General features: G+C 37.9%; 1 protein-coding gene across 10 annotated transcripts in view; it reads right to left on the bottom strand.

Annotated features, from left to right (window-relative positions):
• LOC106878978 (uncharacterized) overlaps window positions 1-25,806 on the bottom strand; it is a 198,143-nt gene that overhangs the window by 78,288 nt on the left and 94,049 nt on the right. For all 10 annotated transcript variants that reach the window (XM_014928353.3, XM_014928354.3, XM_052966146.2 and 7 more), the window contains one exon: window positions 1,617-1,892. In XM_014928353.3, the coding sequence (XP_014783839.2) occupies window positions 1,617-1,886 (270 nt within the window). In that variant the 5' untranslated portion in view covers window positions 1,887-1,892. The remainder of the gene's footprint in view (window positions 1-1,616; window positions 1,893-25,806) is intronic.

Here is a 25,806-nt window from a genome sequence, read left to right as displayed (position 1 = left end):
AACTGCATTTTATCCAGACTAATTCTCATCTTAATTAGTTATGCTGTGACTCTTCCAATATCTTTCATAACCTAGACATCAACTTGATACCTCTGTAACTTACTCTAACTAGAGTCTCTCCTTTATCCTTGTAACAGTCAATGAAGATACTGCTACACCATCTGGCTATGTGCATGAGCAGCACATATCTCTCCATGCTTAATATTTTCAGTATCTCAGTAACTACATCCAGCAATCCTTCCCTGCCTTCCCTGCTGTCAAACCATAAGCTAGTCTTTCTGTTGAGCTTACTTGGGAAATGCTCTCTCTCTCTCTCTCTATTGCAACTTCTCATAATAAGATTTTTCTTCTTTTTATCAATGATAAGGCAAGGACATATGCACTGACTGCTATTATTCTCAACCCAATTTTTCTCTATCACAATCTTACAATACAGAATACCTCATGGTTCTGATCCTAATGTTGCAAGACATGAGCAAATCTCTACTTTCTGCTTCTCCATCACTTAAGTATACCAATGACTAACTTCTGTTCTAGCAGACTTACTCTTAGTCTATCTCTCTGCTTTTATGAACTTATCAACCATCTTCTATCTGGCTAGGACCTTGCACCAACCACACATCTAATCTGTAGCCCATATAAGGCAGCAAGCTGGCAGAATGATTAGCAGTATTTTGTTCATCTTTACATTCTGGGTCCAAATTCACTGAGGATGACTTTGTCTTTCATCCTTTCAGGGTCAACAAAATAATCACAAGTTGAGCACTGGGGTCGATGTTTGATCAACTTACCCCTGAAATTGCCGGCATTGTGCCAAAATCTGAAATCTATACACACACTCAAACACACACATATGCATGCTCCCTAACTAAGCAAAGAGTCATAACTTTCGAGAAATTTTTCAAGATACAAAATCTACCAATTCATAACCTAAATAAAATATCTTGTAATTATAACTAACTTTAGATAATTTATTATAACATTGAACACTTTCACTAAATGACTCATTAGTCACTTATATTAACATCTCACAAAGAAATTGGGATCAAAATAGGGCATACAGTATTCAGTTTAGATTACAGAATTAAAATACAATTACAAAGGAATAATAGCAACCTGAACCTTATTCTAAGAAATTAAATTTAATATTCTTAATATTAAACTTGTAGAAAGCAGTGAGGTGGCAGAATAATTAGCATGCCAAGCAAAATTCTCAGCAGCATTTCAACTGTTTTTATATTCTGAGTTCAACCTTGCCTTTCTCCTTTCGGGGTCAATAAAAGAAGTACCAGTTGAGTACTGGGAAGGATTTAATCGACTAACTCCTTCTCCTGGGAAAAATTTGAAACTAATATTAAACCTGTAGAATAGTAACAAACTCTTGATAAGCTAAATCTTTAATCTGGTTTCCATTTGTAATTGGGACTGTACCACTAATGCTCTTGGAGGAAACCATGTGTATCCTAATTTCCCTAATCCCCTTTCATTAAAAGAAAAAAGAACCTTAGGCGTCATGCTTATGTAAGAAATTAAAATTTTAAGAATCAGACAAACAAGAAAGTGTGTGTTTTTAAATGTTTAAATGTCTAGAAAAATTATTCACAAATGAAGCTCACCAAATTTTTTACTTGAATATTCCTCTTTGGCCGAAGGAGGGAAGAATCCATAGAAGACTGTTTGGGTGCAACAAGGTTCTTCCGAGTCATGACAACTTTTTTGTGCTGCTGTGGTAGCTGCTGTTGTAGTTGTTGCTGGTGATGATGGTGGTGATGGTGGTGATGATGATGGTGATGGTGATGATTATGATGATGCTGCTGCTGTGGCTGCAATACACCATCACACCTGGAAGTGGGTAATAAGGCAACTTTTTTCCGGCCAGTCATCATACTTTCCTAGAGGAAAAAGAAGGAAAAAAATTGAAATTCGAAACTTAAGTAACATATGTGAGCAAAAACTGACTGGAATATTTTTTTAAAAAGTAGAAAGAAAGAAAGAAACTGAGAGACAAATAAAAATGAGTTAAAAAACAAAAAGGAAACTTTCTATAAATTAAAGTAAATTTAGCAAAGACATTCTTATTTCCTAGAATACAACTTAAAAAATAAAATGATATAAGAAATTGTTATTATATAAACAGTGAGTCATAACAGCAATTACTACTCAAACAGTTGTCCTGGCTTTAACAATCTACAGCAGATTTGAGTCTATATCTCAACTCTTGTGTCCTACAGAAGAGTCAGTTCACCTCACCAAAACAACAAAAAAAGATACACAAACAATAAAAGATAATAGTGGGAAGTTTCAAATTCCAGAGTGGTAGGAGCCTCCTGTATCAGGAGCCTCCTGTATCAGGAGGAATTTCAACCATGTTTCGTGGTCTGCTACCACAACAGCTCCTTTATAGGATCCAGTTAGCTCAAGACCTCATCAGGAGGAACCACGTCCGGTTTCGGCCCCTACTCCTCTACCGTTTTGACGTGGCGGGTCACCCCCTTTCGGAGGTGTCTTCAGCTCTGTTGTTGGGTGCATGTCTTCTTTCACTGTTTGTGACTGTTCTAATTCAACTGTGGAATGTCCCTCGCTATGGTTATTTTCCAGGAGGTTCTGGCCACACGTCTTACGGTTCATCAACCCGCGTTGTTGAATTACTTTCTACCGACATACCTTCCCTTGGTGGATTAGGATCCAGTTAGCTGAAGGCATCATCAGGAGGAACCACATCCGGTTTCGGCCCCTACTCCTCTACCGTTTTGTCGTGGCGGGGCCCCACCTTTCGGAGGTGTCTTCAGCTCTGGTGTTGGGTGCATGTCTTCTTTCTTCTATTCCCTGGCCTCTTCGATGCAGCATCAACAAGTGTCAGCGTCTGACTGATTGTCATGTCAAATTCCCCTTTTTATACCTGCTGCTAGGCTCCAGCAGGCTGCCCCAGCAAGTTGTCACATGACACTGTCTAAACTATATAAGAAAATCTTCACCCACAATTGACATTTCCCCCTTGTTCAAATATGAAACTGCCCACTGATGAAATCTCTTTGTAAAAAAATGCTTTAATCCCTAAGACTAAAATGGAAATTTAAGTTACCTAAATGTCACCATCATCATTCATGGGTCTTATGGAGTTATTGAGGCAGATTTTCTACAACCAGATATACCCTTCGTGTCACCAATCCTTACCTGTTTACAAGCATGGTAATATTTCCCTATAGCCACATATGTTTTCACAGAAAATTGGAAATGAATAACATTCATTTGCAATGATCAAGCAATATCAACATAAAAAGACACAAACATAAACATGCACATAAACACACCCACGTATGGGTGTGCTAGTGTGTGTTTGTATCTCTTTGTTAATCCACAAATAAAGAATACTTATCTACCAATGCAGTGTTGAGCACTCATTCACACTGTCTGATACTAGCATAGTAAGTAGCATTCCTAAATACCAGACAAGCACTAACCACAAACAAATCATACATGACGGACTTCTTTCAGTTGTCATCACCTTAGGCCAACTAAAGCCTTGTAATGTAAGTACAAGGCTTTGGTTGACCCAAGGTGCTATTCAGTGGCACTGAACTCGAGACTCTGAAACTGCATAGTTAGGAAGCAAACTTGGGTCTGGTGCTAATCGAGTATCACTATTGCTGCTCTATATCAGTGCTCTGCAACCTTTTTTCACTTGTGGTAAACTTATATTCTTTTAAAAATTCAGTGGAACACCTGAACTAAAATTATAACTAAAAGTATAGGGAAAAAAGTAATATTCAGATTACACAGCGGCACAGCTAGCATTGTTTCGTGGTGCACCAGTGTGCAGTGGCATACTGGTTGTAGAACACTGCTTCTATATAATTGCTTGATCTGCTAAAAATAGCAAGCAAATCTTTCTGAAAAACAGCATTATTGTCATAATAAACAGGGCACACATTGAATAAATTAGCAAGAGATCTTTTACTTCTTACTTGTTCCAATCATAGGACTATGGTCATACTGGGGCACCACTTTAAAGAGTTTAACCAAACAAATCAGTCTCAGAATTTATTTTTAAGGCTGGTACTTGTTCTTGCAGTCTCTTTTGTCGGATCACTAAATTATGGAGAATCACCCACTACACTCTCGGAGTGGTTGGCGCTAGGAAGGGCATTCATCAGTAGAAACTCTGCCAAATCAGATTGGAGCCTGGTGTAGTCACCTGGTCCACCAGTCCTCAGTCAAATCATCCAACCCATGCTAGCATATAAAGCGGACGTTAAACAACGATGATGATGATGATGATGATGTAAACAAACCAATACTGGCTGTCAAGGAGTTGTGGTCGACAAATACACACACACATGTATGTATATACGCATACATACATGATGAGCTTCCACATAGTTTCCATACACCAAATTCACTCACAAGGCTTTGGTCAGGCTGGGGTTAGTAGTACAGAATTTTCTTGGAAATCATAGAGCCGAAAACTATGCTGATTTAATAAACAACATGCTAACAGTGAATGAAAGAATGGGATGCCAAATGTCTCTTAAAATGCACTTCTTGCATTCTCATCTCAATTTTTTTCCAACGAATCTTGGTGCCATTAGTGATGCACATGGTGAGAGGTTCCACCAGGACATATCTGAGAATGGAAACGAGGTATCAAAGCTGGTTCAAGCCACACGTGATAAGTGACTACTGCTGGTTCCTATAACCAAAGACCAGCACGATGCATAAGCGCAAGAACAAGTATCTCAAACATTTCTGAGCTGAACATAGCAAAAAGAAAGTGAATATCCCCTTAACATAAATATACTAAGTACCATGACAGTCACCTAGACTCAGGGAAACAGCAGACAAACTCTGTGAATAAGTGTGTGTGTGTGTGTGTGTGTGTGTGTGTGCGTGTGTGTGTGTGTGTGTGTGTGTGTTTTAGTCACGGAAAGAAGGACACTGACCACGATCTTTTTGCAGAGGCTTCCATTTTACTGGGATTAATGTGAATAAAACCCAGCCAGACCCAGGGATCTAGTCCTAATGTCTGCAATAGAGTGAACTCTGTTAAAGGCATGTTATGCCTACTCCTACTCATCTGTGCGTGGTGTATAAATATTAACTATTCCTGATATTAATATAGTATTAATATATAACTATGCACATAACTCAAAATCCTGATGTGCTACAGCAATTCTGAGTTCAGATTCAGAATCAGAGTACTCGATTTAGTTTAGTACAGCACCATTTGTCTGGGTAGCAGACAATCATTTTTTTTGTTTTTTTGTTACCCAGTGTAATTGATCTAGCAATGCTGAAAATTTTAGAATTGACTGGGTTTGTTAGTATCCTGTGTTTACCCTTCAATCTACCCATGGAGAGAGAGGGAGAAGCGGATAATGACACTCTGGTATTATTTTTTATATATGACTGACTATAACATGAAATCTTCAAAGATCCCCATAAAACAATGAGTAACAGGGTATTACTTATCCCAGACTATTCATTTTTCTGAACATTTAAGTTGTAAAAATTAGAACTTATTTTATTGAGAAGAAAAACATTGAACAGTATTTCTGTGGGGTTTATATATATGATGATGATATTGTGATAAAGAAAATATTTTAAAAAATATTTTAATATTCATTTCATTTGTGTAGCATTTGGTGGGGGGAGGTTGTGTTGGTTTACCAAAACAATTATTAAGAAGGAAAAACTAACTGAACTGTTGCGAAATACGGTCAAACAATGCGCTCTCGCGAAAGGCGGGGCGCGGAGAGGACTCGGAACATTCACATCGTCACGCATCGTCAGTCCATGGCCTCTAAATGGTCAAACTAAAGCGTTTGACCCGGTGACAAAAATTGAACAGAAATACAAAGTTATAGCGATCATTTCGTTGTTTAGTTATTATTTGTTAGTATTTTTTAAAGGAAATAATGGTAATAAAATCCAGCCGTTAATCCATTAACAGCGATAAACACAACCAAGTTGAGACAATCTACGTGTTAGAAATCCCGATTTGCCTCCCTTGCTCATATCACTTCGCATAGAAAATACTATAAGGCAACCGAGATATTTGGTTTCGATTCCTTTCGAAGCCAATTTACTTCACTTATTGCAAATGGTGGGTGCATCTTAGGAGTGAGGACATAAATGCAAGAACTCAACATTTCCACTTTTGTGTTCTTTACTTTTCTTGGTAGCTTAAATAGATTTTCTAAAGAAATAGAAGCGGTGAGTGTCGAAGAACCAGTGGTAAATTATCGGCAAGATAACAGACATGAACACAATTTCGATTCACAGTTAAAACAATTTTATTCATCCAGGGAAAGAAATTTAAATTAATAACAACCTATTAAAACAGATTGATTTTACAAGTAGGTCCTTAGGAAAATAGGTATATTTTTGACCCGTCTATATATACGACTTAGGGAAACAGTAGACAAACTCTGTGAATAAGTGTGTGTGTGTGTGTGTGTGTGTTTTAGTCACGGAAAGAAGGACACTGACCACGATCTTTTCGCAGAGGCTTCCACTCTACTGGGATTAATGCGAATGAAACCCAGCCAGACCCAGGGATCTAGTCCTAATGTCTGCAATAGAGTGAACTCTGTTAAAGGCATGTTAGGCCTACTCCTACTCATCCGTGCGTGGTGTATGAAGTAAATATAAAACTGATAACAGATGTGATTTAACCATACAATAGTAGTTCGATCTATAAAGTAAATAAACCTGAGATGCAAATTTGCATGAGAGTAGATATTGTTTACCTTTCTGGTGTTTGTCTGAATAACAGCTGTTCATAGTGTATAGGTCGCACTACTATAGTCACTAACAGCATGATTGAAACTGGGCTGAGGGAAAATGTGCGGAAACCCGTCGGACGTCTATAACAACCGATAGGCCTTGTAACCTAATATTACTCTGATTCTGCCTGAGTATCATATTACGGGGACACGTGTTTATGGAACACTCAGCCACATGAATTATAAGTTAATGAGTAGGTAGTCTAGGCGACTGAACAGTTAAAATACTAACTGATGGAGGAACCATTTTAGAAGAATCTAAGCCAGCTAATAAAGGATCTTCTATGTGGTCCCACGACCTGCTAGAAATAGTAGCGAAATCTCCCACAAAATCACACCCCTTTTTTTTTTTTAATTGATCCACCAGGTGGATCTCCAAACTGGTGAGATTTATGCTTTTGATGACGTCAAACCTTTATAAATCAATAGCTGCAGAAAAGATACAAGAGAGATAATTTGAGGGAAGTGGCATTGACATTCTGGAAAGAAAGGATCAGGCATGATTAGTGTGGTGCATTTAAGTTGGATATACTAAGAGTAACGAGATGAAGAGTGACAAGTAGGAGTGAAGGTAGAAGTGACAAGAAACTGAACGGAGATGGCAAGAGCCCATTCAACTCCAAGGAGCAGAAGCCATTATGGTGGTGGCCTTAGAAAAGGCAAAGAGAGGAGACTGCATGCCTGTGGATCAGAGGCTGGTGCAAATTTGTGAGTGACTTTATACCAATCAGTCAAGTGGTTGTTTGCACAGCAGCGCCATCACAGGTGTGATAGCAACATGCCATTGAGGGACTCACCTGAACTTCATGAAGTATTGATAAATGTCAGAGGCTGTAATATCTTTTGACTTTGAAAGGAAGGGCCAGTCATTGGGATGCAACTCTAGTTATGTGAAGGATGTGTTTTCACCAGGAGTGATCCTGTGATAGGAGAACAATTGGAAGCATTTTGAAGGCTCTAGCTAAGTACTACTTGTGTAGTACAATGTTTTCTTGATATGAGTAGTATTTGTGGTTTCTAGCTGTTCAAAGAGACAATATTCCTTTTGGGATATTGCCTTTGAAAGATGCTTTCAATGTCTCTATTTTCCCAGACCTGGGCTGAGGTGGTGAGGCAAGACCTTCGAACATTGGGCCTCACCAAGGCGATGACTACTGACCGAGACCTTTGGAAATGTGCTGTGCGTGAGAAGACCCGGCAAGCCAAGTGAGATCGTTGCCAGTGCCCCTGGACTGGCTCTTGTGCGGGTGGCACATAAGATGTACCATCCTGAGCGTGACCATTGCCAGTACCGCCTGACTGGCCTTGTAGGGTTTTCGAGCGAGATCGTTGCCAGTGCCCCTGGACTGGCTCTTGTGCGGGTGGCACATAAAAGACACCATTTCGAGCGTGGCCGTTTTCGTGCGGGTGACACGAAAAAGCACCCACTACACTCTTTGAGTGGTTGGCGTTAGGAAGGGCATCCAGCTGTAGAAACTCTGCCAAATTAGATTGGAGCCTGGTGTGGCCATCCGGTTGCACCAGTCCTCAATCAAATCGTCCAACCCATGCTAGCATGGAAAGCGGACGTTAAACGATGATGATGATGATGATGATCTAAGTTTTATAGAATAAATAAAACAAAGAATTTCTTTTCGTAAGTGTGGGGCAGAGGAGCTGTTATGCCAGAATATAATGAAGGCATGGCAAGTGAGAGGTGTCAACATCAACAAATAACCAAAAGACATTAGAGTAACCAGAGAAGTTATGACTCAGAAATTTAAAATACACACATACACTTACACAAATTAAAGTATAAATTTGTTTCAAACCACTTATCTGAGCTACTTAATTGAAAGATAAGGAGGTGATGATGAAAAATAGAAAGGGATAGAATGTGAAATATTTTTTTTAACAGGTTTCAAATTCAGATTCAGGCATTAGCAATAAATAAAATGAAACCTTACTGAGATCAATTTTGCCTCCCATCATTCCAGGGGCCAATTTCATTGTCTTCTCCTTCACTAAAATTTGTGGTATTGCATGTAATTAGTTAAAAATCAATAAACTTAATTATTCGAACCTGGTTAGCGTTCCTCCGCCCCACCACTATTTTCTTATTCACATAAAACAACCAAATTATGAAGCCTTTATGTGGTAATTCAAACACAAGAAATAGCAGCACTCAAATCATACACACACAGACACATGTCCACTTCAGTAGGATTTGAATTCAGAACACAAATAGTTTCAAGTAAATATTTATGATGCATTTTGAAACTTTGACACAAAACACTAGGCCCTTGAGTCAATCTTCTAGCAACCTCAGCTAAAAGATGATATATCCAAGAACACTGACCATGAGGAACCCCTTAGTTCTCATCAAAACATATCTTTATCCATGATAAAACCTGCAGATAATTGTTCAACTTTTCCAAAATACATCAAATCATCTGGGTGAGTAGTCTTAATTCAAGGTAGTTCTGTCATAACATTTTACTATTCCACTTGTAAGTCATGGGGGACATAAACACACTAACACTGGCTGCCAGGTCACATTCCTAGCGCCCCCACCCCAACTAACCATCACAAACATAGACCTTTCTGAAGCAAATTCGAGGCAACCGTATTTAACAAATAAAATTTAACCTAATGAACCCATTATTTTGTTGTTTTTACAAGAATTGCTACCCCACTTTTTACATGAATTGTTACCCAATTATCGCCCCACTTTACTTCAACACCCCCTTAGAACTTTCCACCGCTCCTAGAGGGGCAATACCGCCCACTTTGGGAACCATTACTTTAAAACAATAAAATGGTTGACAATGATTTTGAAGTTTTGGCTCATTTATTATTGTCAGACTATCTCATAAAGATAAATGAGCCAAAACTTCAAAGTCACTTTTAACTTTTCCCTGTAAAAATAATTATACATAAAAACAAACAATATATAAATATGTATATATCTGACATCCTCACTCTACTCCTCCCATGTCTATAGTCCTTTAGGACAGCTTTCATTTCTCCTTCACGTTACCCACTTTTGTCTTGTTTGCAGCCCCAGGGCTTTTTGTTGTATATGTATTATCATTGTCATCGTGTGGCCCTAAGCCTTTATTCTGTTTAATGTTTTGTCCCTTGTCCATCCACTAACAGTCTTGTCTCGAGCCTGTCTCGTTTTGTTGTTTTGGTCCCATTCCAAGTAAGTTTCCTGTCAGTGCCTCCAGAGTCTAAGCAATATTATCGATAATGGCTGAAATCGTGTTTGACCCTCTGGCCAATAACTGATAAAGAATTGGTGACCTTCTGTGTTTTCTGTTCACTTGTGTATTTAGCATATGTTCATTTGTTTATTTACTACACATTTATTTTAATTATATATTTTGGATTGCAAGACAGTATGTGAGAGAAAATTGTGATGTCACAGGAGAGAAATGTGTCCACATGGATGATGGTGCACTTGCTTTCAATGATTCTGAAAAGAAAGAGGCTTGGAGAAGCCATTATGAAAGGCTGCTGATTGTGGAGAATGAATGGGAGGGTGAGAGCCTGCCAAATGTTGACACAGTAGAGGGACCAACTACCTCAACTACCTGGCAGATAAAGCAATTAAGGATATGAAGTCAGGGAAAGCAATTAAGGATATGAAGTCAGGAATCACTGCTGAGATGCTTAAAATATCTGGTGATGTGGGTCATGGCCTAGTCACCTGTATTGTAAACCAGGTAGTTCACAAAGGAGTCATACCCAATGACTGGCATAGCAGTCAATTGCTACAAAGGTAAAGGTGATGCTTTAGATAGAAATAACTACAGGGGTATCAAACTGCTGGATCAGGTGATGAAGGTCTTGGAGAGGGTCATAGCCCAACTAATTAGGGAGAGAGTCTGCTTAGATGAGATGCAGTTTGGTTTTGTGCCAGGTAGAAGCACCACTGATGCTATATCCCTGATACGGCAACTGCAGGAGAAATACCTAGCCAAAGATAAACCCCTATACTTGGTTTTTGTTGACTTGGAGAAAGCCTTTGACAGTAAGTAGGAAGGCGAACACATTACAAACCCCTTCAGGTAGATGGCCCTGCTCAATCTGGAGAAAAGGTGTAGGTAGAAACTCTATAAAGTGTACCCAATGTAAGCTACGGACACATAAGAGGTGCAGTAACATCAAAGGGAGGTTAACTGGGAAGATAGCTTTTGTGTGCTGCAGATGCACAGGGGCAATAAACACTGCAGATACTCAGAAAACTGATTCCATCACATGCCAGGGGAAGAAACTAGAAGTAGTTGATAGCCTCCACTACCTAGGTGACCAAATCTGTAGTGGGGAGGGGTGCTCAGAGAGTGTCACCACTAAAATGAGAACTGCCTGGGCAAAATTCAGAAAGCTCCTACCTCTACTGGTGACAAAGGGCCTCTCACTCAGAGTGAAAGGTAGATTGTACAATACATGTGTGCGAACTGCCATGCTTCACAGCAGTGAAAGATGGGCTGTGACTGCTAAAGACATGCATAGGCTCAAAAGAAATGAAGCTAGTATGATCTGCTGGATGTGTAATGTAGTGCGCACACACAAGAGAGTGTAAGCACCTTGAGAGAAATGTTGGACATAAGAAGCATCAGATGTGCTGTGCAAGAGAGACGATTGCGCTGGTATGGTCATGTGCTACGTATGGACAGTGGAAGGAACATGTGGAAGAGGGAGACCTAGGAAGATATGGGATGAGGTGGTGAAGCATGACCTTCAAACGTTGAGCCTCACAGAGGCAATGATGAAAGACTGAGACCTCTGGAGATATGTTATGCTTGAGAAGGCCTGGCAAGGAAAGTGAGATCACAGCTGTAGTCTACACCAGTGTCACATAACCAACCCATTTAAAAAGTACCTTTGAATTGTTGGGTGACATTTTGTGCTTGAGGAGAGCTACTGAGTCAAGTAAATCAAAATCAAATCAAATTACAATCAAATGGAAATTGCAGTTGTGGCCGTTACCAGTGCTGGTGGCACACGATAAGCACTATTCATTCATGTGTGGGTCACTGCTAGAGCTGCCTGACTGGCTCCCCATGCCAGTGGCACGTAAAAAGCACCATCCGAATGTGACCGATGCCAGTACCGCCTGACCAGCTCCCATGCTGGTGGCACATAAAAAGCACCCACCACACTCTCGGAGTGGTTGGCATTAGGAAGAGCATCCAGCTGTAGAAACAGCCAGATCAGATTGGAGTCTGATGCGGCCTCCTGGCTCGCCAGTCCCCAGTCAAACCATCCAACCCATGCCAGCATGGAAAACGGGCGTTAAACGATATATATAATTCCATATACTTAATTTCATAGAATTCATGCTGTGTTTGAGACACAGAAAACTATTATTACTGTACTTAGGAATATATTTTATCATTCATTTTTATTTTATTTTATGAAGTAGACTCTACTTATCATAGCAATTAAGACAAAAATAAAAGTAGGTAGTAGTTGTAATAGTGATGATGATGATGATGGTAGTAGTAGCAGTAGTGGCATTGGTGGTAGCAGTTAAGTGATTCAACCAGTTGATCTTAACATTAACATACTGGAGAGTTTTTTGTATTGTTTTTAAATTAAGCTATTAGAACAGGTGTAGGCACTCAATCCCAAATGGCAAGTTGCAAAAGAAGTCATCAAAAGTTCTGTGTGTGTGTGTGTGTGTGTGTGTGTGTGTGTGTGTGTGTGTGTGTGTGTGTGTGTGTGTGTGTGTGTGTGTGTGTGTGTGTGTGTGTGTGCGTGTGTGAAAAAGAGATCGTAATCTTCACAGATGTCAATAAGCAACAGAATATATAAATTAGTAAATAAATAAAGCAACAGTTGTGCGGTAGAAAAATATGAAGTTAACACATGCTTACATGCTTAAGATGATAATCTACAAGAACAAAGTTTCATATTAATGTTCTAAATATCATCAAATGTACAAATGGTGTGTGTGTGTGTGTGTGTGTGTGTGTGTGCATGCACGTGCACTCAGGCACACACATTCGTATTCAAGTATGTGATAAGAAAAAGTATTTCATACCACGGATTGTTAACATATTATTTAGTGATTGTAAAATAACACATTAAAAAAAAAACTACAATTGAAATTCCATTGAATAACACTGGGAAACATTTTCACTATAACAACTACTTATTTTACACATTCATGTGCTTTTTCGATGCTAGTAGTACTTTTTCTAAATTTTAAATCCTAAAGCAACCAGATCTAGTCACTCGACCTGCTAGAAATACTGACCAAATTCTACTACCAGTAGAAAAGACTCATTCATTGGACAATACTTTCTTAGAGATCATCATCTCAGAACCATTACTTAACACCCACTTTGCCACACTGGCATGGGTTAAACACAACTTAGTTGAGACAATTTTTATACAGCTAGATGTCCTTTTTGTCACTTGTTTCCAAGTAAGGTAATATTTCTCTTGGTCTTTACAAAAGCTGGACATGCTTTGGCAGCTGCAAATGTAATTTGAGTTACCATCTACAGGGTGATATTACTTACGCAACATGCAAACAGCTACATGTTTTCACAGCATACTAACAATGTCAAGACAAAAGAAAACAAAAACATGTGTGAACATGCACACACACACACACACACACACAACAGGCTTCATAGTTTCCAAGTACAAATTCCTCTCGCAAGGCATTGGTCAGTCATAGGCTGTAGCAGGAGATATCTGCCCACAGTGCCACACAGGGGTAACAGACATGAAACTATGTAGTTGTGAAGCAAACTCATTAACCACATGGCTGTGCCAAAATACAAGTGCTGGTGACACAAAAGGCACCCGTGACATTGACACAGAAAAGGCACTCGTGATGGTGACATGTAAAAGGCACCCACTACACTCTTGGAGTGGTTGGCATTAGGAAGGGCATCCAGCTATAGGAACCATGCCAAAATCAAACTGGAGCCTGGTACAGCTCTCCAGCTTTCTAGTTCCAGTCAAAGCATCTAACCCATGCCAGCATGGAAAACAGATGCTAGATGATGATGATGATGATGATAATGATGATGAGAGATAAAAAGATGGGATGGTTAGGACTGGAATGCTTTTGATGATAAATCTGCTGAATCAGTACTGGCCTGGAGTTTAACAAGAATAGTAACAAACCAATCAACGAACCGACATGTGATTGTATAAGTAAGAAAAGTCCAATTCAGCAGAAAATTCTGCCTCAACAAACGCAACTGCTGTCTTCAAAACAAATAATGAATAGAAGAAAGTAAAAACCAGACACCATTCCTAGTTCACAATTGAGTATTTAGCATTATGAAGGGCATCCAGCTGTAAAAATAATTATTTCAACAAATAAGCAATGTCACCTACACAAACATGGGAAAATAGCTGAAAATAAGAATAAAGAAAATATGTGTTTAAACATTGAACTGAGAATCAAAGTGACCAAGTAAATAAACTATCAGACTGTCTGTGAAACCTACAACAGGTGTTGCCTTGTCTACTTGGAGAGGACATTTAACTTTACTTGGCCATTAATTACAAAAAAAGTAAGCTACATTTAGGATTTTTAACCTCCCTCCCCCACTCTGTGTGTGTGTGTGTGTGTGTGTGTGTGTGTGTGTGTGTGTGTGTGTACACACACACACATATATATATATATATATATTCCTAAGTGATATCTGTACAAGGTAGTAATTTTCAACCGATCATATACACTAGGTGCTGGATTAGTTTTACAACTATTAATCAAGGGTTGATTTTGTTTTACACATGCTGGGGCAACAAGAACTAATGATTAATGCAAAGAGAAAGAGAATAATACCCTTGAACAAAATTACTATCCCTTCCACTCCGTCCATACACAAACACAAGAAGTTCATGTCCACAAAAATAGCAACAACATCAATAACCTCGTTAGTCCAAAATAACTATACTGTGACACACATTACAATTGATAAATGAAAACTAAAAGTAACTATTGTACTCCGGACTGAATTCACCTTCACTACACCTGCTGTAACTTCAGTTGGAATCTATAGAATATAGAATAATGATCTGAATAATGGAAGAAATAAAATATGTCCTAACTGCCATTCTGCATTTCTCAGAAAGAAACTATTGTATGTTAGAGTACAAGTATGATTCAGACAGCAGTACAGTGTACCTCTGTCTGAATCATACAGAGGTACAATGTACCTGGAGAGTTGGACCCATTGATTTCACTAAGTTGTTCGACCGATAACCAACATGGTATGGGTTTACTAAGATAAAGCAGGCCACAGCTGAACAAAACCTCAGTTACTAATGATGAACGTAACTGTTGCTGTTTAGTCCCAAGTGAATCCTGATCAAGCAGATTATAATCAATTATTGATCCTTTTCTTGTTTTCTTTTTTTCTTCTCCCAGCTTTCATGTAACCTGACGAAAATTTATAGCAAGTCAACCACGTAGCAGTTCCCTTAAGAAGCAAAATATATGTGTGAGAATAAAATATTAAGAAAGCAAGGTTGTGAATTCACAACCCCCGGCAATGTGTTCACGGAAGTTCATTTCAATGATTACAAGAATGGAAAGCTTAATTCTGTTTCACTTGAACTATTTTTGTGTAATAGACTGCAAGTTTGAAAAAAATTACTTATAGGCGCAGGAGTGGCTGTGTGGTAAGTAGCTTGCTTACCAAGCACATGGATCCGGGTTCAGTCCCACTGTGTGGCACCTTGGGCAAGTGTCTTCTACTATAGCCTCAGGCTGACCAAAGCCTTGTGAGTGGATTTGGTAGACGGAAACTGAAAGAAGCCCGTCGTATATATGTATGTGTGTGTGTGTGTGTGTGTCTGTTTTTGTCCCCCCAACATCGCTTAACAACCAATACTGGTGTGTTTACGTCCCCGCAACTTAGCGGTTCGGCAAAAGAGACCGATAAAATAAGTGTGTGTGTGTGTGTAGATAGATAGATAGATAGATAGATAGATAGATAGATGGGATGGATGGATGGATGGATAGACAGACAGACAGACAGACAGACAGACAGACAGACAGACAGACAGACAGATATGAGATGGGGAGAGGAGAGAAGGGTGTTGAGGAAGTAAGTATGCAATAGTTAACTTGAAAGTAAGACTAATATTCATTTCCCAGTTTGGTAATGTAGAGCAAATAATCTTGCTTAAGGAATAATTGCTAACAATGGTGTCTGAGAAATATATTACATCTTGTTTAAAGTAATGTCTTGGGTAGCTAGTTACCATGAAAGTCAAAATGCTTTCATTTATTTCTCATATATATATATATATATATATATATATATATATATATATATGATAATGATATATGTGCATATGTATGTATATATACATATATATGTGTATATACTTAAAATCAAATAAATAAACAAATTAATAAACTATTGCAATAAAAAGTCATTTCAAGTGGTGTTCTTATTTTTGATCACATTCTCTACAGAGGAAATCTTCCTTTCTTTCAGCTTTTAGAATAGATTCTAGAAAGGAATATCATAGAAATGAATCAACATCTCCTTGAACCATGAACCAAGTGTCAAGAACACCCATCTTACTCTGAAATTAATAATTGTTTCTTGTAAAACATGTGATAAGTCTGAAACATTTTGTCTTTGTAAGTGGAAAAAATACAAGAAATTGTCACATTGATAAACAATGTAAATATGACATTCATTAGCAATGCTATGGGGGCCTCTACTACTTAAGGTTGATCACGACACTAGACATGTATGTACAGGTCTGAGCCAGATTTTTTGAGGAAGACTAGCAGTTACTCCATGTATACAACTCACTAGTGTTTATCCTAATGAAAGGTTAGGGCTGATATAATTTGGCACCAGTGTTGTCACAAGTATTGATGTCAGAATACAATCTGTTATCTTTTACTTGTTTCAGTCATTTGACTGAAGTCATGCTAGGGCACTGCCTGAAGGCTCTTAGTTGAACAAATCAACCCCAGTACTTATTTTTCTAAAACCTTGTACTTACTCTATCAGTCTTTTTTTTACCAAACCGCTAAGTTACAGGGACATAAACACACCAACACCAGTTGTCAAATGGTGGTAGTGGACAAACATAGACACAAAGACACACAGACATATTCTTTTATTCTTTTACTTATTTCAGTCATTTGACTGCAGCCATGCTGGAGCACCGCATTTAGTCGAGCAAATTGACCCCAGGACTTATTCTTTGTAAGCCTAGTACTTATTCTATTGGTCTCTCTTGAGAGAAGCTTACACAGATGGAGAGTATGCCGCTTTTGCTAAGCTGGGAATGATCAAATGGAGAGTGGAACAGGTCAACGAATACACTGTGGAGGTATGAAGGCTGGTTGTGTTATCTGGTCTCACCAGTGAGGTGACTTGAGTAAGTAGCACGACTGGCCTTTGTGAATGGCTTTCCCAATGACATGTCGGTGCAACTACAACAGTTACCAGGTGGCAACAAAATGGTGATGAGCGAGCTCATCGTTCAAGCCCACGTGTTGACACAAAACACCAGGTGGAAGGCAGTGCTGTTGGCAGCTGCAGAAGCCTGCAACAGCCAGTGAAGGACGAAAAGAGGCCGACCCTGTCCTGTCTTCTCCACACTTCCCTCCTCACGTTTCCTCTTCAGGTCAGTCCCTTGACCGTTGATGTCATGGCCCTCTTCTTCCAGCTCATCCCCACATATATTAATTGTAATATTTCATTAACCAAGAAACTGTATACTTATTTATTGAAATCTTTGTGGAGAATGAAAAAATACATTCAAGTTGGCGGCAGTGGTGGTAATAACAATGACAATGATAGTTATAAGAGGCAGGATGTCACTAAGTTCAGTTTTATGCTATGACTTAAAAGTAAGCAACAGATTAGAGTCACTCATAACTGTCCCACCAACTCGATCAATACTCTAAAGAGCTGAAAATATATATACACAGGACTTTTGAAGTGACTCACTACTCAATTGTTACTGTTGTTGCTATTGTATTGTTGCCATTGTTATTACTGATGTAAAAGTTTTAAATACACAAACTAGTCAAATAACAATTGGTGAAACATGTGCTTCAATCAACAGCTGTTTTTATCATTTTATTTTATGTGGGATTTTTCTCTTTCTCTCTCTCTCTCTCTCTCTCTCTCTCTCTCTCTCACTCTCTCTCTCTCTCTCTATCTATCTGTCTTAAAGAAATTAGAGGAGGAAAGACAGGGCTCTCTCTCTCTCTATCTATCTGTCTTAAAGAAATTAGAGGAGGAAAGACAGGGTTCTTATAGGGTCTTGGAAACAGGTAGGAGGGAGTTATCATCAGACCAGAGGACAACTTAGAACAAAGTGAAACTGCACTTAAAACCTTGAAGGACCAGTGGTATTCAATCATTAATAAACATGTTCCCACCTCTGACATGTTTCAGCTTGTCAGCAGGCTCAGACATGTTAGCGGCTGAAACATGTCAGTGACTGAAGCCTCACTGACTTTTTCTGTTGCTCTTATAAGGGCCTCTTTTCCTTGAAGCTAGCTGGTCTTGTGCTTCTTCTACTTAAGCATTCCAACCCACTCATCTTTCTACATCTTGTTGCTTCCATTCTTCATATGCATCACATATTCATACCAGTGCAACCCTTTCTTCTGTACACAACAGCTGATCCCTTTATGCACACTTGTCCTCCATTGTTTATGGATTCTAGCAAAGTACGTCTATCTCGTGCTTTTACATATCCTCCACATTCATTACTCATACATGCATACAAACATGTGTGAAGAACCAGCAATTTTTATCCTGGTAAAGTTATATAAGTAGGTGTAGGAGTGGCAGTGTAGCAAGTAGCTTGCTTCCCAACCACATGGTTCTAGGTTCAGTCCCACTGCATGGCATTTTGGGCAAGTGGCTTCTACTATAGCCTCAGGCCAACCAAAGCTTTGTGAGTGGATTTGATAAAGAGAAACTGAAAGAAGCCTATTGTACATATATGTATATACGTGGCTGTGTGGTAAGTAGCTTGTTTACCAACCACATGGTGCGTGGCACCTTGGGCAAGTGTCTTCTACTATAGCCTCAGGCTGACCAAAGCCTTGTGAGTGGATTTGGTAGATGGAAACTGAAAGAAGCCTTCTGTGCATATGTGTACGTGTATGTGTGTGTGTGTGTGTGTTTGAGTGTCTGTGTTTGTCCCTCCACCATTGCTTGACAACTGATAGTGTGTTTACGTCCCTGTAACTTAGCGGTTCAGCAAAAGAGACCGATAGAATAAGTACTAGGCTTACAAAGAATAAGTCCTGGGTTTGATTTGTTCAATTAAAGGAGGTGCTCCAGCATGGCTACAGTCAAATAACTGAAACAAATTAAAGAATAAAAAAATTAACTGTTACAAAGTCCCAGTCAATTCTGCAATAAACAACTACCACAAGGTGGCACAGTTTACAGCAATATAGAAGTGAATGGGAAATACTGTGCATCTAGCAAAAGTTTCATTAGTGCTAAATTCAAATACTTCCATAGTTGTGGAGAAACCAGTGAGAAACAATTCACATTATACATAGCTTTACCAGTATTCGAGTCATGACCATCTTTCTGTCTTGAATATTATTCAGAGAAGACTGCTGGCTTGGTCATGTGATGCATATGGATGAGGACAGCTGCATAAAGAAGTGCCAAGCTCTAACCGTGGAGGGTATCACTGAGCCTCAATGAGGAGGAAATGACAGGGGACTGGGAAATGTGGCGATTTGCTGTACTTGATAAGGTACATCAAGCTAAGTAAAATTGCCATCTTCCACACATAGAGGCTTGTCCTTTCAGGAACCACATAAAAGGTACCTATGTCAGTGCTGCATAAACACACATGTGCCAGTGCTGTGTAAACACACCCATGCCAGTAGCACATAAAAAGCACCCAGCACACTCTGTTAAGTGATTGGCATTAAAAAGGGCATCCAGCCGTAGAAACCATGCTACAACAGACAATTGGGGTCTGGACAGCTCCCTGCTAGCCAACTCCGTCAAACTGTCCAATCCATACCAGCATGGAAGGCAGACGTTAAATGGCAATGATGATGATGAAGATGATGACTTCATCTCATATATTCATCCATTTTTAGGATGGTGGGGTAATGTTTGTAGGCAATTTTAGTTGTAAGTCACAGAATATCAAGTGACTGAATAGAGGAATGCACATCTAGACTGTCACACTGTACCTCTATTCATCACTGCAGGTTAGGGTATACAATATGGTCCTTAAGTAGAGGCATGGTATATTTGGAAATCTGTTAATCATAACTAGTTATACAGTCTACAACTTGTATATCTCATGTCAGCTTTGATGGAACTGACATAAGACTATGCAGGATACTTCTGAATCACATATAAAGATACCATCTTCAATAAGCCTTAATTGAACAGGTTGGATGTGAGGGGTTACTTTACTATATTCTAACAAATACAAGTAAATTTTTTTTTTTTTTTTTCAAGAAATATCTCAAAAGGTTAAAAGTAAAACTGTTTACTCAACTAATCATATGTTAAATAGTGACATTTCAACCATCAAAATTAGTGTTTTGTGTCCAAATGTAATTCGTTTGATAACTAACCCATCCTCACCTTCTGTCTTTCTGCAATATTTACTAAAACACTTGTATAATCATTTTCTCATTTTCTTTGAATCTAGATTCTTTTTGTAGGGAGACTAAACTTTCATCCTTTCAGCTTTATTAAAATCAGGTCAAAAACAAGTCAAAACAAAATTTGTGCCAGTATTATAAACTATATTCATTTCGAACCAATAAGGGAGCTTCAATGCAGTCGCTCCTCTTGCTAGAAATACCAGCCAAATATTGTCAAATTTCACAATGGCACATGTCATCCAACACACTTCTAAAAAGACAGGATGATTACAGTTGGAGCACATTTGATTATTATCTACTGGATCCAAGTTGACCTCCAACTAAACAAGAACTATATTTGTTCTAAGGAGTCAAAAGGATTTTTCAAAAGTAGTTACAGAAGCCATGTGAAGTAGTTACGGAAGCATGTGGTTAACAAGTTAATAACTTTTGGGTTCTGAGTTTCATCCCAATGTGCAACAAACACTCTGAGCATGTGTCTTCTGCTACGGCTTCAAGTTGACCAATGACAAAATTGAACTCAAGAAGAAACGAAATAAAAACTAAGACTGATTTCTCTCCAAGGAATCTTGGAAAATCCTACTAAGCACAACAACAAAACCCAAACAAATAAACCAGCCCACTGAGAAAGTTGTTCATGGGTACTTGAAACGAAAAACATATGATGTACCAATAAGTTTATAGCATCTCGATTTAAATCCACGTTAAATCCAAAAGACAGAATTCCTCACCCAGTGTCTTCTACACAAAAGATAAAAAAAGAAGAAATATCAATAGCAAATGTAAGCTATGCAAAACCAAAACTGAAGACATTTGCCATATCACTGACAACTGTAAGAGAATGTCTTTGAAATACTACCTCTTCATAGAGCAAAAGAAAGGAAAAAGTAACTTATAAAGACTATCAGACTGAGAGTAATGTATCAAAAGAATATTAATGGAACCTAAGAATAAGAACAGCCACCAAATTGAATATGGTCTGTTTTAGAAATCAGCTACCCAGCTGATGTCAATATGGTAAGAAAAATACAAGAGAAAGAAGATATTTAAGGATAACTGACAAGGAGCCTTCAATCCAGTGCCTACAATACATTTTCAACTTTGTGCTCATTATTATTAGAATGACAGGGTATATACTAACCTGCCTAGAACAAAGTATAGTTGAATTTGGATTCTTGAGGAAAGAATGCCAAACCACACATAATTCATATACTAGAGGATCATATCTGGCACTAGAAAAATCTGCAAGGCCTTCTTTTAATGTTTTTTTTGTTAAATATGTGTTTATACAAAGTTGTTTTATTTTCATTTTTATTTTCTTCTTTCTATTTTTCTTTACAAACTTATTACTGAGCAAGTTTTACCACTGCAAAAATAAACTGTAAAGCTCCAATCAAGAAAAGAAAATATATACTTACACACGCGTCCACACACACACACACACACATACAAAGTGTGCATATATATAAGAGAAGTGAGTGATTACAAAAATCTGAAGTTAATCACATGGAATACCATCCACTTCATAAGGGACTCCATATTGGCTGCGGTATGTATACCACATACTTAAGAAAAAGATTGGTTGAAGGGCATTTTAGACAATGCAATTAGTATGAAGAGCATCTGTAGTTGTCATTATATACATTAAGCTAATTTCATTCATAATAGAGTCATTATAGAAACCAATTTTTTCCACTTTCTTGGAACTTGGTAGACAGTAGTGACTGAGTGACATGAAATAGCAATTGCCAGGGATATGGTAAGATAGACTAATAATTTTTCTACACAAACAAATATACATTTTTGTAGTAAAACATTAAATTCTGATAAAACAAATTATGGTTTGCATTAGCTTAATACTAAATGCACACACTTCACAACAGGGAATTAATTTAGTTTGTTATGAAGAGGAGAGGTCTGATATTTCAAGCAGGCCTCTTCATCAAAGAAGATATATTTGTATATATTTATTAAGTTGTTTCTTCACTCGAAAGTCTTGGGTCAACCTGAGACTATGGTGGAAGATGCTAGCAATGTCTTTACAACACTAAAACTTGGATTTTTATTCTTTCAGACTTAACTGTAGTCAAAGAAAGGCTAGAAGAACCAACAGATGTTATTACAAGGAATGTAGTACCAACAAATCCAAAGACCCAGTATTCAATAATAAGACAGTTCTAATACTTTTTTCATATTAAGGCAGATGGCTGGCAATTTTAAGGAGAGGTGTAGGTCAATTATATTACCCCCAGTAGTATTTAAATAGAACTTGATTTTATTGACCCCAGAGGAATGAAAAACAAAGTAAAGCAAGGTTTACCCTGATAGTATTTTAATATATATAGAGTCTTCATAATGATTTCTAACTTTGTTACAAAGCAACGAAATATAGTCAACTGAACTAACCCCAGTCCATTACTGCTTGCTTATTTTATCGACTCTGGAGAGGTAAAAGACAAAGGTGGTCTCAACAAGATTTGAACTTAAAACAAAAACTTGTAATGAAATATTGCAATTCAGTTTGTCAAACACCTTTCATTTTGCTACCCACCATTCTTCACAGTACTAAAAATAACAACTATTTGTGGTACTTATTTAAGTTTCCAAGATATGAAGCAATTATAAGACATCTCATACTCCTGGATAATTTAGCTCCTTAGAGAACTTCAATTCATTTATCAGTGAAAGCTAATGAAGAACTTGCCAGTAACAGTGTAGTTTATGAACCAATGAGGGAACATTTATATAATCAGTGAATTTGCTAGAAATAACAACAAATCACACTCAACTATCTTTAAAAACGAGTAGGATACACAGGATAATGTGGTCTTAGATACTCTGTATCCTATAAACAAAACAAATGGGATGGTCACAGCTAGAATGCCTTTAGATCATGAGTCTAGAAGATCAGACGTCTATTCTAAGGAACAGTAAAGTGCAACACAGTTTACATTCTATGACAGAACGCCAACCACCGACCCCTCAACTGAGTCACTTATGGCTATCTCTGCATAATGACTCTTTTTCACTGGAACTTATAGGCTGATTAATAGCCTTAAGTTCATGTCAGATCAATCAAACTTTGTATAGATAGAATGTTAGCCAATTACAGATTAACTACTGAAATAGCATAATTATTTATTTTCCTACCAAGGCAAATCAAGACAAGTAATATTAAGTGACTTTCTCCAAGGTCACAGCACAGCATCTGCAGCATTAAATCATATCATGCAAACCATATGAAGTATTTGTGATTAGAACTAATAGATTAGAACCTAATCCACTCTTTCTATATTTTTCTTGTACTGATTAATATACATATCAAGAAGGAAAAAAGCTCTCTATCTAGGTGCAGGCATGGCTGTGTAGTAAGAAGTTTGCTTCCCAACTGCATGGTTCTGGGTTCAGTCCCACTGTGTAGCACCTTGGGCAAGTGTCTTCTGCTATAGCCTCAAGCCAACCAAAGCCTTGTGATTGGATTTGGCAGATGGAAACTGAAAGAAGCCCACCGTGTGTGTGTGTGTGTGTGTGTGTGTGTGTGTGTGTGATCTATATATGTGTTTGTGTTTACATCCTTGTAACTTAGCAAATCAGCAAAAGAGACCGATAGAATAAGTACTAGGCTTTAAAAAATAAGTCCTGGGGTCGACTTGGTCAACTAAAACCCTTCAAGGTGGTGCTCCAGCATGGCCGCAGTCAAATGACTGAAACAAATAAAATAATCTATTTAGCCAAATGAAAACAATTTTGCTCAGAACATGGTTTTGTAGTCAAAATGTTTGTTTCCCAACTACATGGTTTCAAGTTCATTTCCTATTACAGCCCAAGGCCAACCAAAGCCTTATGAATGGATTTGTTAGATGAAAACTGAAAAAAGCCCATCTGTAGTAGAAGACACTTGCTCAAAGTGTGACTGAACCTAAAACCACGTGGATGGGAAGCAGGTGTCTTAAGCACATGACCACACCTGTACCTTACGCGCGCACGCGCATTTTTAGTTCTACTTTCCTGTTTACATACCAAACATATGTTAACTTTCACTTGCTTCACTCACTAAACTGTGGGGCATTGCCTTGAAGAATTCTAGTTGAATGAATTAATATCAGTACTTTTTTTTAAACCTGGTAATTATTCTATCGATCTTTTTTTTTTTTTTTTTGCCAAACCACGAAGTTACAGAGACATAAATACACCAACACCAATTGTCAAGCATTGGTGTGGGACGGACACACGGACACACACAAAAGGTTTCTTTCAGTTTCAGTTTCCACAAAGCTTTGGTTAGTTTGAGGCTATAGTAGAAGACACTTGCCCAAGATTCCATGCAGTGAGACTAAACCCAAAACCATGTGGCTAGGAAGTAAACTTCTTACCACTCAGCCACATCTGCACACACACACACACAGACCACCTGAGCAGGATATACTTTGCTAAGGAAGTTTTAATAAAAAACAAAAATATGTTTGTTGTTTCTCCAAAAATTTCAATTAACCGGGGTACTTTGAGCAAGTGCCTTCTTCTATAACTTCAGGTTGGCCAAAGATTTGTGAGTGAATTTATTGATGGAAACTGAAAAATCTCTCCCTCTCTCTCTGGTTATTTCTTGGATAATCACAATCAATTAAAGGTTTTTAACTTACATTATTACATATGTGACACTCGACCATACTATATCCAGTGTTTTAAACCCAAATCAATATATTACACAAAAACATTAAGTCATTTTGCTTTGGGTTTTTTTCACTAACTTACATGAAGAAAAATACATGCTATAAAAGGAGATATTCTTTTTAAATGCTCATATATCACAAAGTATACAATATGCTAACACATACATTTTAAAGAAGACAATGGGTAACTCGAGTTCAATGTTCATTAACAGATGTGAAAGAAAGGTAAACTGATAACCAGCGTCATGTTACAACACAAAAAATATAAAGTTCTCATATGGAACATGATATGGCACTGAGAAATTTTATGAAGCAGAAGATAAAATAGCTTTGATAATTCATCTATACACTGTTACTGCTTAGATTTTCAATGAAATACTTCAGTGGGTTATATTGCCATGTTTTCTTTTCCTTTTCTTTTAGTAGTTTTATATAGCCTACAGTCTATTGATTTTTTTTTTCTTTTTTACATGTCAGCAAAAAAAAAAAAAGAAAAAGAAAAAACACAGCAAAAGCTTTAAAAAATCAGGCTCTTGCAAGTTCAATTTTTGACCATCTATTATAGATAAACTGTTGTAATGATATATATTAAGAGGCACTTAACCAAATACACTCAACGTCTCAAGAAGCTTCCCCACTCACATTATTCAGAATGTGTATCATTACAAATTATCTATCGCAGTTATGTGTTAACTGACAAACTGAACGACTTTCATAATTTTATTACGCGATCGTGTATAAACATATA

Source organism: Octopus bimaculoides, chromosome 1 (assembly GCF_046866305.1).
Source record: "Octopus bimaculoides isolate indiv1 chromosome 1, ASM4686630v1, whole genome shotgun sequence".
NCBI classification, from domain to species: domain Eukaryota; kingdom Metazoa; phylum Mollusca; class Cephalopoda; order Octopoda; family Octopodidae; genus Octopus; species Octopus bimaculoides.
Note: the sequence above shows the minus strand (reverse complement) of the source record. Positions and strands in the feature narration are given on the sequence as shown.